The sequence below is a fragment of the Callithrix jacchus genome, chromosome 21, assembly GCF_049354715.1.
Source record: "Callithrix jacchus isolate 240 chromosome 21, calJac240_pri, whole genome shotgun sequence".
Lineage (NCBI taxonomy): Eukaryota > Metazoa > Chordata > Mammalia > Primates > Cebidae > Callithrix > Callithrix jacchus.
The window spans coordinates 33,113,880-33,129,625 of NC_133522.1; the positions used below are offsets into that span (position 1 = coordinate 33,113,880).

Genomic DNA, 15,746 nt, shown 5'->3' on the forward strand with positions numbered 1-15,746 from the left:
GGGTGTGATTAAATAAAATGGTTTTTTATTGATTAGGTGTGAACTTAGCCATTGTGCTAAGGCACTAAACAAAATTGGGATAGGCCTAGAGGAAACTGGATGATGAATTTTAGTAATAACTATCATAATGATAATGGTAATGAAGCATTTACTCCACCACTTTGAGAAACAGAGTTTGTCCTTGGCACTCTGTTTGTATAACCCATTCTCCATTTCTAACTCACCCCTTCCCCATGTGCCAATCACATGTCTCCTTTCCACTAATTCCATAAATAATAGCCAAGCTGGCTCCTCATTCATTCTTGCACACTTGACAAGCATTTGCTCAGCACCTACCATGTTCTGGGAAACATGCTAGGTATTGGAAACACCAAAAAATGACTCAGATCTACCTCTCAAGGCCTTCCAATTAAGTCAAGGAGATAAAGTGTTTCTCCCAGACTGATAACAATTTTAATAAAAAGCTGTCAAGATTCACGGAACAAAGGAGCAGTGAAAATAGAAAAATCTTTGATAATTTAGGATTAGTCTAGTCTTTATATTCTTTTCCTCTTTTTATTTAAAAGAATTGGTGTTTTTGGAGTCTACCTACTAAAACCATGTACGTGTCTCACTGCATCATATATGACGGCATATAGGCAAAGAGGGTGAGATGGGAATTCTATAGAAGCTGAAACATGGACAATGAGAATCCAGAACATTAAATGTGCTTCGCTCTCTTTTCCCTCCCCATAAAATCTTCCCTAAAAGTCCCTGTCCAGTGAGTTAACATCATTAATTTTCTTTTGTCACACACATGCATGAGCGTTGCGCATCTGTTTCTGTGTTTTTCTGTTCACTTGATTTTAGGATTTACACCATGGTTACAATAGCAATAAAAATAACAAATATTAGTTACACACAATTCTCCGTTCTCTACATGTATTAGCTTGTTTAATGCTCACCACCACAACCCCATCAGGCAGATTCTAGCACTCATTTTATTTATCCTACAGATAAGAAAACTGAGGCACAAAAGAGGTAGACCAGTAGACCAGTTACCCAGGGTCACACAGCTGTTACGGTTTTATGCTCAGAGCCTGTCCCCTTTTCAGATGCCATATGGCTTCTGTTAGCATGTGAGTAGCTGCCTGATTGTATTGCTGAAGGGCAACCATGTGTAAGGATCCTTTAAATGGTGGATATTGAGCTTAATGGAAGAAACACCCAATCTGAAGTCTTACTCCAGTGAAATACTAAATGGTTGAGTTCTCCTGGTTAAGTTAGCTAACCTCTCCATAATTTATTTTCAAGATCCGCATAATGTTTCTCTTCTCACTGTGTTACTGTAAATGTGAAATTAGCTAACAGAATTAAGGGTGACCAGAAAAATACAAAACAATGGAATATTTAACAGCATTTTAGATGTATAAGTTATTCTTTTTATTAAACAAAAACAGTCATATTCAAATTCTTATGTTCCACTGAGAAATAGAAAATTCAGCACATTTTAAGTATACTGTAAATTTTTAAGGAGTACATTCAAATTTCTTCAAAGTGAATATCTTAGAATTTGTCAGTCTGTGTTGGGGGCATTATATGAAAATGAATAAAGAGCAAAGTTTCTATTTAACTTCTGAGCCAGAATGTTTGAAGAGGTAAAGCTTCTTAAGGCAAGCCAGAAAAAGCATTAAAAATAAGTATCCAGCCAGAGAGAACTCTGGGAGAAAAACATCAAGTTAAAAGAAAAACATGAACATCAAGTCAATAGGAAAGAATGATAGTAAAAGCTCACTAGTCATTGTTTACAAGATAGAATGTGATTAGGGCTTCAGAATTCCATGAAAAACCTTATCTTCCTTCCAGAATATAAAAAAGGAGTACTGTGTAAACAAGGGTTGCTTGGCAGATTGCTGATGTTAGAAGACTGTCAGCAAATCTCTGAGTCTGCAAGAATGGTTTCCAATTCTTCAAAAGTGCTGTTTTAAGAAACTTCTTTTTTATTTTACTAAAAAGCACAGACCGTAAGACTGAACTAAATATTAGCTAGGAAGTCTTTACCATGTATGCACACACGTGGCGTGGGTCTACCTCATTTTTCTGGAGCCAAAATAACTCACCACCTGACTATGCATACACAGTCACTGACACCTGTGCTACCCCACTAGTAGATGACAAGTGAAAAAAACGCATAATGCAAACAATTTGAAATCGGCTTCCAGCAAAGAGACTTCAAGATGTGGCATCTCTTTACAAACCTGAATTTAGAAGGACAAGTTTTAAAAATAAATAACATGTTTGCTTTCTCTTAAAAATAAGATATATCAGCTCTATAATTTTCCCTTAGAGGTAATACATGTGGAGATGACCTTTTCTTGCTTAAAATGATTTATTTCAGAATTGCAATTACTGTGTTACTCCAGCATTCTCAAGCTAGGATTTGTAACTGCATCAATTTCTGTTTATGCCAAAGTATATATTATTTCATTTTTTTTTTTGAGACGGAGTTTTGCTCTTGTTACCCAGGCTGGAGTGCAATGGCGCGATCTTGGCTCACCGCAACCTCCGCCTCCTGGGTTCAGGCAATTCTCCTGCCTCAGCCTCCCGAGCAGCTGGGATTACAGGCACGCACCACCATGCCCAGCTAATTTTTTTTGTATTTTTAGTAGAGACGGGGTTTCACCATGTTGACCAGGATGGTCTCGATCTCTTGACCTCGTGATCCACCCGCCTCGGCCTCCCAAAGTGCTGGGATTACAGGCGTGAGCCACCGCGCCCGGCCTATTATTTCATTTTTACATTGAATTATGTGCTTTTGCAACAAAATAGGTACAAGCATCTCTACCAAATGTTAGAAAGATGCTGTGAAACAATAACACAAATCAATATGAGCCTAAGTCTGAATCTCATAGTATAAAAGATTTAAAATCTAAGTAATAAGAGATTGGATATACATTTTCTATTTTTAAAATGTATACAGTTTGGGAGACTGGCATATGGGGATATGGGTCAACCTCTCAGTATCATTTCTAATGACCTATGGAGGCATCCAACCTACGGCTGATTTTTTCTTAATCTGTTTTACTTTTATTCTCAATCACTTCTTCACATCTACTTCACATATTTTTCAATTCACTGTAGTCTGAAATTTGATCTGGGCCTTGCTGCCAAGATTTTGTGCTTGTTCTGTTCTACAAATTGGCAAGTTTCTTCCTCCCTCCCTCCCTCTCTCCTTTCCTTCCTTCTTCCTTTTTAAATTTTGTTTTAACATTGTATATATATAAATGGATAGATATAAAATAAAGACCAGGTGTGGTGACTCACGCCTGCAATCCCAGCACCATAGGAGGCCAAGGTGGGTGGATCACCAGAGGTCAGGAGTTCACAACCAGCCTGACCAACATGGTGAAACCTCGTCTCTACTAAAAATATAAAAATTAGCTGGGCATGGTGGTGGGCAACTGTAATCCCAGCTACTCGGGAGGCTGAGGCAGGAGAATTGCTTAAACCTGTGAGGCAGAGGTTGCAGTGAGTTGAGATCAAGCCATTACACTCCAGCCTGGGGGACAAAGAGCAAAACTCCATCTCAAAAAAAAAGAAAGGAAAAGAAAAGAAAGTCAATACTAATGTGTGCATATTGCATACATGTTTTTACCATTCATGTTGAACCAAATGGTTAAAATAAGACAAAAAATAAAAAAGTAAGATGCTGTGATTTGAGACAAAACTATAGGAAAATGTTTTAGTCTCTCCATGGTGGCAGAAGTCCATTAATATGTGATGGAAGGAATGTCATGCCTCCAGGAAATGGAGCAGAAAAATCTCTAGTTTTATACATCTGAGTTACAGTACTATTTGTCTCTCATATTAATGATTAATCGAAATTATCAAACTTGTTGTTCTTTTTGTTTTATACATCTGAGTTACAGTACTATTTGTCTCTCATATTAATGATTAATCAAAATTATCAAAGTTGTTGTTCTTTTTGTTTTTGTTTTTTGCTTTTTTGAGATGGAGTCTAGCTCTGTTGCCCAGCAGGCTGGAGTGTAGTGGTGTAATCTCCGCTCACTGCAACCTCCACCTCCCGAGTTCAAGTGATTCTCCTGCCACAGCCTCCTGAGTAGCTGGGACTACAGGCACACACCACCATGCCCAGCTAATTTTTGTATTTTTAGGAGAGACAGGGTTTCACCATGTCTCAAACTCTTGGTCTCAAACTCCTGACCTCAGGTGATCCACCCACCTTGGCCTCCCAAAGTCCTGGGATTACAGGGCGTGAGCCACTACACCCAGGCTCAAAGTTGTTGTTCTTTATTATTTTCTATTTTTTTTCTTATTTCTAGCACTAAAGTTATTTCTGTCTTTTCTTACTTTTCAATGCTCTGGTATGAAATTAAGCATTGACCCAAATATTCATGATCTAGGAGAAATCACATGATCTAGGAGAGAGAAAAGTTTTCATTAGTTTTCTAATGAAACTCATCCAAAGAAGCCTAATGCCACTGCTTACAATCACTGTTTGCTTCCTCTCTTCATCTTGCTGCCCTTGCCCCTCTGCTTTTAGGTCTTTACTTGAATGTCTAATGTCAAAAGAAAAATGGGTGCATTTTTCTGCTCTTTGATCACTCCTTTTGGGCCCAGTGATAGATGAATGAACAAGGGCACTTCCAAAAGACATTTTTTGTCCAAAAGCAACTCAAGGGGTCTGGGTGTGAAGCTGTTAGATGCATTAAGTACACTGTTTAGCAGATGTAATGGCAAGGAAATTAAGCTACAGATTCTCCATGACAAAGGAGAAAGGAATGTTTTTAAAAATATAAGTCACCCTTGTAATCCAAGCACTTTGGGAGGCCGAGGCAGGTGGATCACCTGAGATTGGGAGTTCAAGCTCAGCCTGACAAACATGGAGATACCTCATCTCTACTAAAAATACAAAATTAGCTAGGCATGGTGGTGAGTGCCTATAATCCTGGCTACTCAGAAACTGAGGCAGGAGAATCACTTGAACCTGGGAGGTGGAGGTTGCAGTGAGCTGAGATAGTGCCATTGCACTCCAGCCTGGGCAAGAAGAGTGAAACTCTGTCTCAAAACTAAATCAATATATAAATAAATTCAGTAAGTAAGTCATTGTGGCCTTAAACTATATGTCTTATTTTCACACTCTGTTAAAGAGCATATTTATTATGAAAATCAAGATGCAACCATAGTGTTGGCTTTGAATTTTATTAACACCACCTTAAAAGCTGATGTTAAGATCTCCTGGCCAGCTTTAGGGTCTATACTTAACAACAGATACAGAGAACTGCTTTTCCAATATCATTTTATGTGCAAAGTTCTATGTTCAGTAAGTGGCTATAAACTTAGCTCTTTATATTACATGTCAACTTTTCAAAACCATCTATAGATTTTCCTTAGCAACCCGTGTTGTGAGTGTTCTCGAGCTGTATCTACATAAGTGGTGGCCTTTCTCATCATCTGGCACTGTGAACTCAGGGACACAGCAGACACAGCTATCTTTTTTTGGACTCAAGGTTAGGAAGTGTTAGAGAAAGGAAATTCAATAACCTGCTTTCAAGGCACAATTTCTTTGCCAGTGCTTACCTTTGTTTTTGAGGCTCATACTCCTAGCCAGCTTGCCTAGAGCTAGCTTGTAAAAACACTGCAGAATGTCTACAAGTATCTTGGCCAAGGTTGGGCATGGTGGGGTGGGGGGGTCCCATGAGGCATGACTTCTCCTTTTCTGAGTCACAGATCTGCATACACAGTGACTTTAGATTGAGCACACGGGTTTTTCAACCATAACCTAATTGCTGCATATTTCTTGTTGGAACTAAATCAGGAAACACTCAGTCCTAATGAATTTAAATTTGGCAGTGGACAAGTGCTACAAATGTCCAACTACTTATGGCTAATAATTTTGAAAATAAATCAAATGCTTTGAATTTAATTTTACTCTCTGATCTCATTTCTCCAGTATTGATGGAGGTGAGAGGGGGAGGGATGAGATATTAGATGTGAATGGATTTCCCATTTATAATGTACTCTTTAGGTACCATTGAAAAATGGTATATGTGTTATGGGATTACCTGCTTAAAACTAGCAATTGCCTTTCTGCCTTTATAGTAGTCACAGTTTAACTTTCCTAAATAAATGAAAATCATTTTTTTCTGTGTGTCAATTATTGTATCATGCTGAAATATAGCACTGACTTGAGGGACCGTGCTGGTGAGACAGGGTTTTTTACCTTTAGAAAATGGTACCAGACCACTGTGCCTTTCATGTTTTACAGCTGCTATTTACAGCTCTTCTCTTATTGTCAAATAATATCATTTCTTGCTCTCAGATTACCTGTCTAAAGTCTCTGCATCCTCACTTCTCATGACTATTTTATTGCTTAAAATGTTGAGTGGCCTAGAAAATTAGAACAGAAAAATGGCAGAACTGTAAAATATGAATAAATGGGCTCTGAGTAGAAGCCTGTGTAGCTTCCTATGAGTAAAGTGAAAAGGTTTTATAATATAGTTTTCTGATATCATTTAGTCTTCTAACAAAGATGCGTCTGTTTGTTATTCTAGCATCTTGGGCTTTGACTGTCTTCTTCTTCTCTCCCATGCCCTGTGGCTGAAATGTTAGAATCACAATAATCTCCACAGTGAGTTTAGTAGTTTCTTTGGCCACACTTTCACTTACATTGACTTAAGTCAGCTTTTTTGTTACAATTTAAAAGTTATTAAGTTATTTCAATTAATCTTTAAATAATAGCACTTCAGGGAGTACCACTGTTTCAATTCTGTATCTGAATATGCTCTTTTGAAAGGAAATAAGACATAACTGAGCTTTGTCATTGTGCACACTGCTTTTGTTTCTTGTTATTCCGAACTTACTTTATTCATATTATAAGCTACCGATAAAATAGGATTTTTATTGAAACAAAACACTGCCTATCCATACCAACATACTCAAAAGTGAAAAAGTCTAGATTGGATGAAATAAAGTCAATAGATAAACTATAAGCATCTTCTGTTAAAGGAATTTTGGTAATACTTGAATTTATTTAATATACATATGAGAAATTCATATACTTTTTTATTAGTGCAAATGAATAAGATCTATTTCTATTAAAATTATTTTCTTAGTTGTTTTCTATCATGAGTTCTTTGGAACAGAAACTGAGATATAAAAATATGTAAATTTGTTATGAAATCTTTAAAAATTCAGAGCATGGACTTTTTGAAATATAGAATTAATATTAAAAAAATGAAGACAATGCCAAAAGCATTATTTACTGCATAGAAATTAAGATCACAAATTCCATAAACATGAAATAAATGAATCATTTCAAAATTAGGAACAAAATTCTCCACAGCATTGTAATTAGCTGACCTAATACTTGCACAGGGAAAAAAATTTGGTCCCATTTTAGCCATAAGTATTTGCTGCCTTAGCAACTAAATCCATTCATTTAGTGATTCAAGGTTTAGCTCAGCTTCTTGGAATGGGTAACATGTGATTTTGAAATAAAATATTAATGTTATTTTATTTTCATAAAACCTGAAAAGAAGTAAAACAGAAAAGCAGTATTATGAGTGCAGAATTAACATTCCACCCAAGAAGGACTTTATGAGATATTGATCTGATTAATGTAGATAGGATGACTATAAGGAATATTCATCTTAGGACTTTATCCACATTTAATCCACAAAGTAAACTGAGCTGAACATAAAATTACCATTGTATTATTGGTCTAAAGGAAAAGCTTCATACATTAATTCTTAGTGTTGTTTCCAAGTCTTTAAATTATTGAGATATTCTTTCAACTAAAAAAGAACATTTTTTTGTAGTGATATATATTTTAAACCAAGCTGGAAATGAGACATATAAATATGTAGTAACAGGCAGCTAAATCCTTACCTGTTCACCACTAAAGGAGTAAAAATGAGTTAATGAACAGATTTCGGCTCCATGGTATCAGAGAACGATGCAGCCGAATTTATTTATGTCTGAAATAATGTTAATTTGCTATTTGTTCTGGTATTATTTAGCCACAGTTCAAAAAAGACAACATACTAAAAATTATGGGAATATTAAATAAGAAGCTTTGTGGAACTGGGAAAAAGACAGTTTCCATAAATACTCTTTATTCAACTTTGAACCATACATCATTAGATAATTTTATAGAAAATTGTTATGATTAATAATTTCTGTTATATTTCATTCAACTACTAGTTTTAGAAAGATGAATCTTAAGAGAACATAAAAGAAATGAGAATATGTCCATTTCTGTAAAGGAGGAAATTTTGGCTACATGATCTCTGAAGATTCTTTCCAAGGCCAATGAATCTACCCTCCTGTGTTTTTATTATTTTAAAGTACTAAAGAATGCTAGGAAATTTGCAACAGCTTGTTTCCAAGATTACTTAGGGGTCGGGATTTATTATTTCTAAAAATTGTAACTTCCTCAGTATGTTCATATAATTTACAGCACTAATCCTAGTCTTACAGAATTTAATAAAGTACACTGTTCTCTTGAACTGTATTTAAAGGATGAAGCAAAAGATTTTCTTTTGAAGTTTTTAAAATGTTTTCCCATCATTCAGATTCTTTTCTATTTCTGTTCTGAGGTTTTTACTCCACTTTCAGGAGAATCTGCTATCAGGATGAAACCAAATTCTTCTAGTCAGTGCAAATCTAGAAAGCTTCCTCTTCTGGCTTTAGGTTGCCATAAAAAGAATCCTATAGAATTGTCTGCTACACCTTAACCACACCCCTATAATAGGCCTGTAACAAATACTTCTGCAAGTCATATTAATAGCAAGGAAACCAAGATGTCTGCCAAAGTTCTCACAGGAAGCTAGTGGTGAAAGAGGGAATAAAAGCCAGGCTTGCAGGGCACTAGTAAGGCATTCTGTGTGGTCTTCCACACTGCCTCTCCTTTGAACTTTTTCAATTCAAAAGCCAAAATACCATAGTTAAAATGCCACCAAGGACGTTGGCAGCACATACCCACATATGATCAATTTCCTTGGTCTTTCTTCTGGCACTATCCAAACAACTATTGTCTTAGAGGGCAAGATGAATATTTTGAGGATATAATGAAGTCAAACTCCTAAGAATCCCAAATTTTGTTTCTCAGTCCGTGTTGCCCTTAATGATACATACCATGGCCATCATCCAGGAATTCTGTGATGGTGGCTGAAGTGCATTTGGACCAGGGCTTAGATGCATCAATGCTGGTAAGGATGGAGGACATTAAGCGCTTATCTTCTGTGGAACCAAAGGTCTCTTCACAGAATTTGGAATCATCATGGGAGAGGCCAAGTAGATGTCCTAAGTGAGAGAACAGAGGAAGTACAGATAATCCATTACTGTGTATTTCTATTTTTCCGTGATAATTATGCTAGGGCTTGATTTTTTTCCCACCAATTGTAGATAAGTTCACTTTAACTGCCTTCTCACCTGAAGACTGGACCTCCAGGGAAATAATGTTTCATGTAGTTAGTACAGCAATTACTTTGCATGAACATTTCGATGGAAACTAAAAAACTAAAGCGTAGATGTTCCCGTAATTCATCTGGATCACATATGCTTAATGACATGTGGAAACAAAGCCTTATTTAGAATCTAGCATTTGTGAGACAATTGTGGGATTATGTCATAGCCCTCACCACGTATCATTTTGATTGTCTGATTTTCTGCCTCCTCTGATCAAGCCCCATGAAATCGAAGTGCACTTGCTCCTGTATACTGTTGAAGCCTCTGTATTGAACTTAGTGCTGTGCAAGTTGCAAACAATTAATAGATGGTTTCTGAATATCAGTGACTTATTTTATTAGTCAAATAAATAGGTGACTAATATAAAGGAGGACTAGGGGAGACAAATACGAGAAGTGAAATGAGGAACTTTCCAGTTTCATGTAAAATGAAGCTTGCTTCATCCGTTCATTGCTTTTAGTGATTTACTGAGTTGTGAATGTTTCCTATTCTCACAAATGTATAGCTCATTTTGACAAAATACCCATTTACATTTTAAAATGTCTAAAATACTAATAACATGGAGTTCGAGAGCTTGAAGAGAGAATACCTTGGTTTCCCAAGTGATTGTTGTGACTGTTCAAAACCACTCAGCCAGGAGATTTTTGTGCTTAAGTCTATCAACCATGTTCTCTGCAATCCCAGTCAAGCTAGATATTGCTTCACAGAGCCCATAATCACATTCTTATAATCCAAGTACATTGCTTTTTATTATGTAAGATCAATTTTCATACAGTCTAAGGATAAAATGATATTCCCCCAACAAACTTAAAATGCTATTTAAAACATCTAGGACAGTAGTTTGGGCAGTTATAAACTAAAACATAGACAGCAAATCATCCTAGTAGTGTTTTTAACAAAGCTTTCTAGAATCATACATAAACCACTGAAACGAATGTAGAAAACATTATAGCAAACAGATGACTACATTCTCCTTGGGTTCTTGAATGCCAAATGCAGAAAACTTTGGCCATCCTAGCAAAAGAGTCCAGTGTGCACCAATAAAACCCAACAGAGATGAAATCTTTCACTTTAGATTCTGACTACTTTGGGCCAACTTGTTAAATCACCAACACCTCATAACAAAATTGTCCACTGAGCAACTGACTGCTGTTATGCCTAGGGCTCAGTGACCTTCCAAGTCTCCACATTTTTATGTCATTTATCCAGATATTTACTTAACAATATTTACTCGGCTAACAAGTTTTCTCTGGGAAGTCCTCCCACCACCGCTTAACATTTTGTTTGGTCAGTAGCATAAACATGCATGATAGTCTATGTATAGAGTATGTCCTAATTAATGTGCAAAGGAAGTTAGCAAGGACTCATCGGAGTTTTGAGTGGTTAGTTGAGTTTTTCAAGGAACTCGTTGCTCACAGAAATAAAAACAGAATCTTTTATTCAGGTACTATTAAAAATGACTTAAAGTTATTTAGTACATGAAATACATGTTGATAATGTACTCTGCACTCCCTGAACTTTTCCAAGATAGAGGATCTATCAACTAACAATGAGGGACATGTGTGGAAATTTCACATTTGAGTTTTGTCCTCTCACATAGAAGAGAGAGAAGAAAAGTGTCCCCAAGTGACCTCTGCAACATAATATGTATTTGAATCCAGGTTTTATACTTAACAAATGTGACCTCTGCATTCTACTTCATAGGATATTTATATTTATTTGATGGAGTAACAGTTTTTTCCCTCCAAATCTATATAAATACAGAGTACTTTCCATATTTTTAACTTATTATATCAAGAGATTTTCACTTCATTTGGAGGGCAGATTTTAGAATTCTGATTTACAATATAGGCCACATAGCAGACACCAAATTCACTTTGAGGGGCCTGAGACAGTACCTCAATTTTTTCTTTCAGAGAGATGAAGCATGTAATTTTAAAGGTTTCAATTATGCAAGCAAGTTAATTTAATTTTTAAATATTTTGGCATCATTTATGAATCTTTTTAAATACTATTTAATATACTATTATGACTTTTATGCTCCCCAAATTTATTCATTTTCTGTCATAGCTTGATTGCTACTGAAGATGAATAGAAGAAATTCCACTGGGAAAGACTGCCAGTCTTTCAAGCATGAACAAATCTTAGTTTCACCTCAGCAAGGGGATATGAATTTTGTAAGATCTCCAAAAGTCAGGCAGAAACAGACTTCTTAGAGCCAACTGAAAGAGATCAACTCTTTGGAGGGTGAATGAACATTCCGTCCTCCATGAAGAAAGCCTGACAGCTGTCTGGGAGAAGCATGCTGTCTCATAGGCAGTGAGAGTCCTGGGCAATGTGAAGAACACTTAAGCACCCAAAGTAACAGGCAGCCAGTTTCAGAGTAGCTGGAACCAGGGCATGGCGAGAGACCCACGTGACTTCCCTTCAGGAGCTGGACAGGATATGAAAAGGAAGATCAATGTGAGGGATGTTTGGATGCTCTTCAGGAAAGACGTGACACACATTCTAAAGGCTGTAAACAGCAAAAGGAGTGGGATTTTCTAATTCGAGCCCCTAAGCAATTATGCTAAGACACTGACTCTTAGTTGAAATCAGCCTTGAAATAGCAAAAGTCTACAAAGTATAAGCGCTTTTAAAGGAGTGCTCACAGTAAAGACAGCACACTATGATACTGAAAGCTAGCCACCAGAGAAATTCCAGAATCCTGGGAATTTAAGATACAATGTCACAGCAGACAACTGTGTATTTCAAGTAGGGATTGTGAAGGGGAATTGGAAAAGCTAATAGCTTTGAAAACATCTGCCTTTTCAGAAAGAGTTTGTTCGTAAATCATTCACAGAGAGGTTTAAAATGAATGGTGTGGTTTATAGATGAAGAATTTCTTGGACAAGCAGACCTCAGGAGCATTAGCGGCAGATAGGATTAGATATCCCTGTCCCAGGGAGTAAAACAGCACATGAAGAATATAAAAGAGTGTGGAGAAAACGTGTACAATGCCAAAATTCATTTGTTGTTTATATCAAATTGTACTTTATGATGAGTTTTTAGAGCAATACAGAGCAACAGAGTTAGGTGAGGGTGAGGTTTTAGAAGAGGCAGGGGGCTGTAATCCAGAAATCCACATAGAATGGCAATCCTTACCATTGGAAGGAGAAAGATTTCTTTATGGAGAGTCAGTGTTGCAAGAGAAGGGCGGGGAGGACTCAAAATCATTTTGACAGAGATTTGAGAAAGCTCCCTCAGTAAAATAGGATGTGAAACTCCTAGTGAGAGAAAAGGCAGAGGTGAATTTAGAGGTAACTACCTGCTGTCAGGATTCAAAGCAGAGGTAGTAAGGTCTTGCTTTAGGGAAGAATTAATATTTGTGTTTAGGATCACTTATAATCAGCGGACATCCAAAAGATCTAAAAGCAGTTTGCTTGAGCAATTTTGTTTACAATACTATCTTCCTCAGCTATCTGTAATACTTGATGATGTAATTGGAAGCTTGTCACCTAAAATCCTGAGGCAATTAAGGACCAAGCACACTGTGTAATAGATGTACTTGGTAATCGCCTCTGTATTTATATGTTAAATAAGATTTTAACTGGGAAGGGGAGACAGAAGCCAGAGTGAAATTCAGAGAATAATGCAACTGTCTAATCCATGAGTATTTTCCAAGTGATAGATACCTCAGAATTGTATTTCTTTTCTGTTCTTTTCTTTTTTTGAGACAGAGTTTCTTGTTGCCCAGGCGGGAGTGCAATGGCAAGATCTCGGCTCACTGCAATCTCTGCCTCCCCGCTTCAAGCAATTCTCCTGCCTCAGCCTCCTGAGAAACTGGCATTACAGGCACCCACCACCACACCCAGCTAATTTTTTGTATTTTTAGTAGAGACAGGATTTCATCATGTTGCTGGGCTGGTCTTGAACTCCTGACCTCAGTGGATCCACCCACCTTGGCCTCCCAGATTCTGGGATTACAAGCATGAACCACTGTGCCCGGCCAGAACTGTATTTTACTGTTTGAAATAATTAGTAAAAGCTAAGGTGTAAATTGTGTTAGACATTGTTGATCTATTCTTAATAGATGTTAAATCATATCTTAAATACAACAGTCATGCTGAGTGTCTGTCAACAAGTAACATCAGAAAGGAGTTTATTTGAATTAATCTAAGAAAATAAGTATAATGATAAATTATGTCAGAGCGAAGTCTATAGGGCTGAGAGTTTGAGTTACATTGTTAGCTCAGAAATAGCAAAACAACTTTTCTGGCATGAAAATCCTCCTTTTGAATTGGCAAAGGGATAACATTTTACAAAATAAATTTTATCTTTGATATTCCCAGTACAGATTTAAGGAACACCTTGCTTTCTTAAATTCATAAGAGAATACGGTGTTAGAAAATCCGTGATAACATGCAGCTAGATGAAGACACATTGCTTAAAAGGTAACCGTTGGTTCAGCTTCTTATTCAACTCAGGTCTTACTGTACAACTAGGGCTGACTTATAACATTAACCTCAGCAAGGAAATTGGTTGTTTTTTTAAACTTTGGTCTGCAAATTAAACAGAATTTCAAGCTCTTGTCTCCTGATCCCAAACTGACCAATGGTCAAGGGGACACAGTACCACATCCTAAAAAAATGTCACAAGAAGCTCTGTAATGTGTTTACTTGGGAAAGCACTGCTCAGATGAAGCATCTGTTTCTTAATGAGGTCATGTTTTTATTTTACCTAATTTTCCAGCTGGGATTATGGAGGTGCAAGGTCTTGCCAGGGGTTGAAAAGTGAGTCAACAGCTCACATGGGATCAGAATCTAGAATTCTTGAGGAAGGGAACCATGAGATCCAATAATTGGATCAAACATGTTTATTCAAACACGAGTCTTTACATAAATGTGATAAAACTCTTGAACTCCCATTTCAAAACGTTAACATGAATGGTAAATGTGGTATCAATTATGTAATTTGGAAGGAAGAAACTCTAACTTTTTCACCTTATAACTAGCTGTGTCAATATCCTTTTGAATCCATTTCAGAATTATATCCTTTAAAGTAAAAACTGTCTAAAAAAACTTTCCTGAAGGGTAGAAACATCTTGAGCTCTGGAGCCAGATGGATTGGGTTTGAATCTCACTTTAGCAGTATATTAGTTGTTGATCTTAGGTTTAGAAACCACCCTGTGTGTTAGTTTCAATCTTTCTCGGGTGACCCACTAATAGTACTTACCTCATGGCATTTTGTAAGGATTAAATGATATAAAACATGCAAAATGATTAGAATATGTGCTTGACATATATCAAAGAACCACTGATTGTTAGCTTACTTTATTGTCCTCACTGATATTCTGAGATTGTTATATACTTTTACTTATGAGTATTCTTGTTCAGTGGTCTGTGTGTGTGTGTGTATGTGTATATGTACACATATATATGTGGGGGGGGTAGGGAGAGAGAGAGAGAGAGAGAGAGAGAGAGAGAGAGAGAGAGAGAGAGAGAGAGAGAGAGATTGAGTGTCTATCACCCAGGCTGGAGTGCTGGAGTGCAGTGGTGCTATCAAATTCCACTGTAACCTCCATCTCCTGGGTTCAAGTGATACTCATACCTCAGCCTTCTGACTGACTAGCTGGGACAACACTACCCTTGGCTAATTTTATTTATTTATTTTTTAATTTTTGTAGAGATAGAGTCTCACTATGATGCCAGGGATAGTCTCAAACTATTGGGATTACAAGCATGAGCCACCACACCGGCTAACAAACTTTGATATTACTAGACACTCTTTATTTGGGAGGGAACAGGAAATTTCCTAAACATAAAAGAAAAAAACATCACTCAGCAAGTGTGTGATAGATTTACTTTTTATGCCACCTTCAATTTGCTGGTTTCCACTCGTGGCAGATAGACTATAGGTTTCCCCCTAGAGAAACATGAATTGGAATTAAGTTTTAAAAAAACTGATGATAGACACAAAATCTCTCAATATTGCTTAACATATAGCAAAAACATATTCTCACATGTCATCTGGGGGCCAAGAAAAACATAGTGTGGCTTTGCTCCAAACAGCTTGTTGATTAAAGCAATGGGTTTGCAGGTAAATATCAAGTTTAATTCTAGTTTCCTTCTCACTTCACATCTTACAGCCAGTCTGGACATCTGATTCTGTGTACTTGGCTTTGGTCTGTGGTGTTTCAAGAACCTCTGCAGCTTCTCAAAATATGGCCATGTTTAATCTAATCATCTACAGGAACAGAATCACACGCAGATCAGCACAACCAGAGAACACCTTTT

The 15,746-nt window shown here is 36.8% G+C and overlaps 1 protein-coding gene across 3 annotated transcripts in view; it reads right to left on the minus strand.

Annotated features, from left to right (window-relative positions):
- Positions 1 to 15,746, minus strand: part of ADAMTS5 (ADAM metallopeptidase with thrombospondin type 1 motif 5) — a 52,007-nt gene that overhangs the window by 17,482 nt on the left and 18,779 nt on the right. For all 3 annotated transcript variants that reach the window (XM_078358402.1, XM_002761329.6, XM_078358401.1), the window contains one exon: positions 9,139 to 9,306. In XM_078358402.1, coding sequence (XP_078214528.1) covers positions 9,139 to 9,306 — 168 coding nt within the window. The remainder of the gene's footprint in view (positions 1 to 9,138; positions 9,307 to 15,746) is intronic.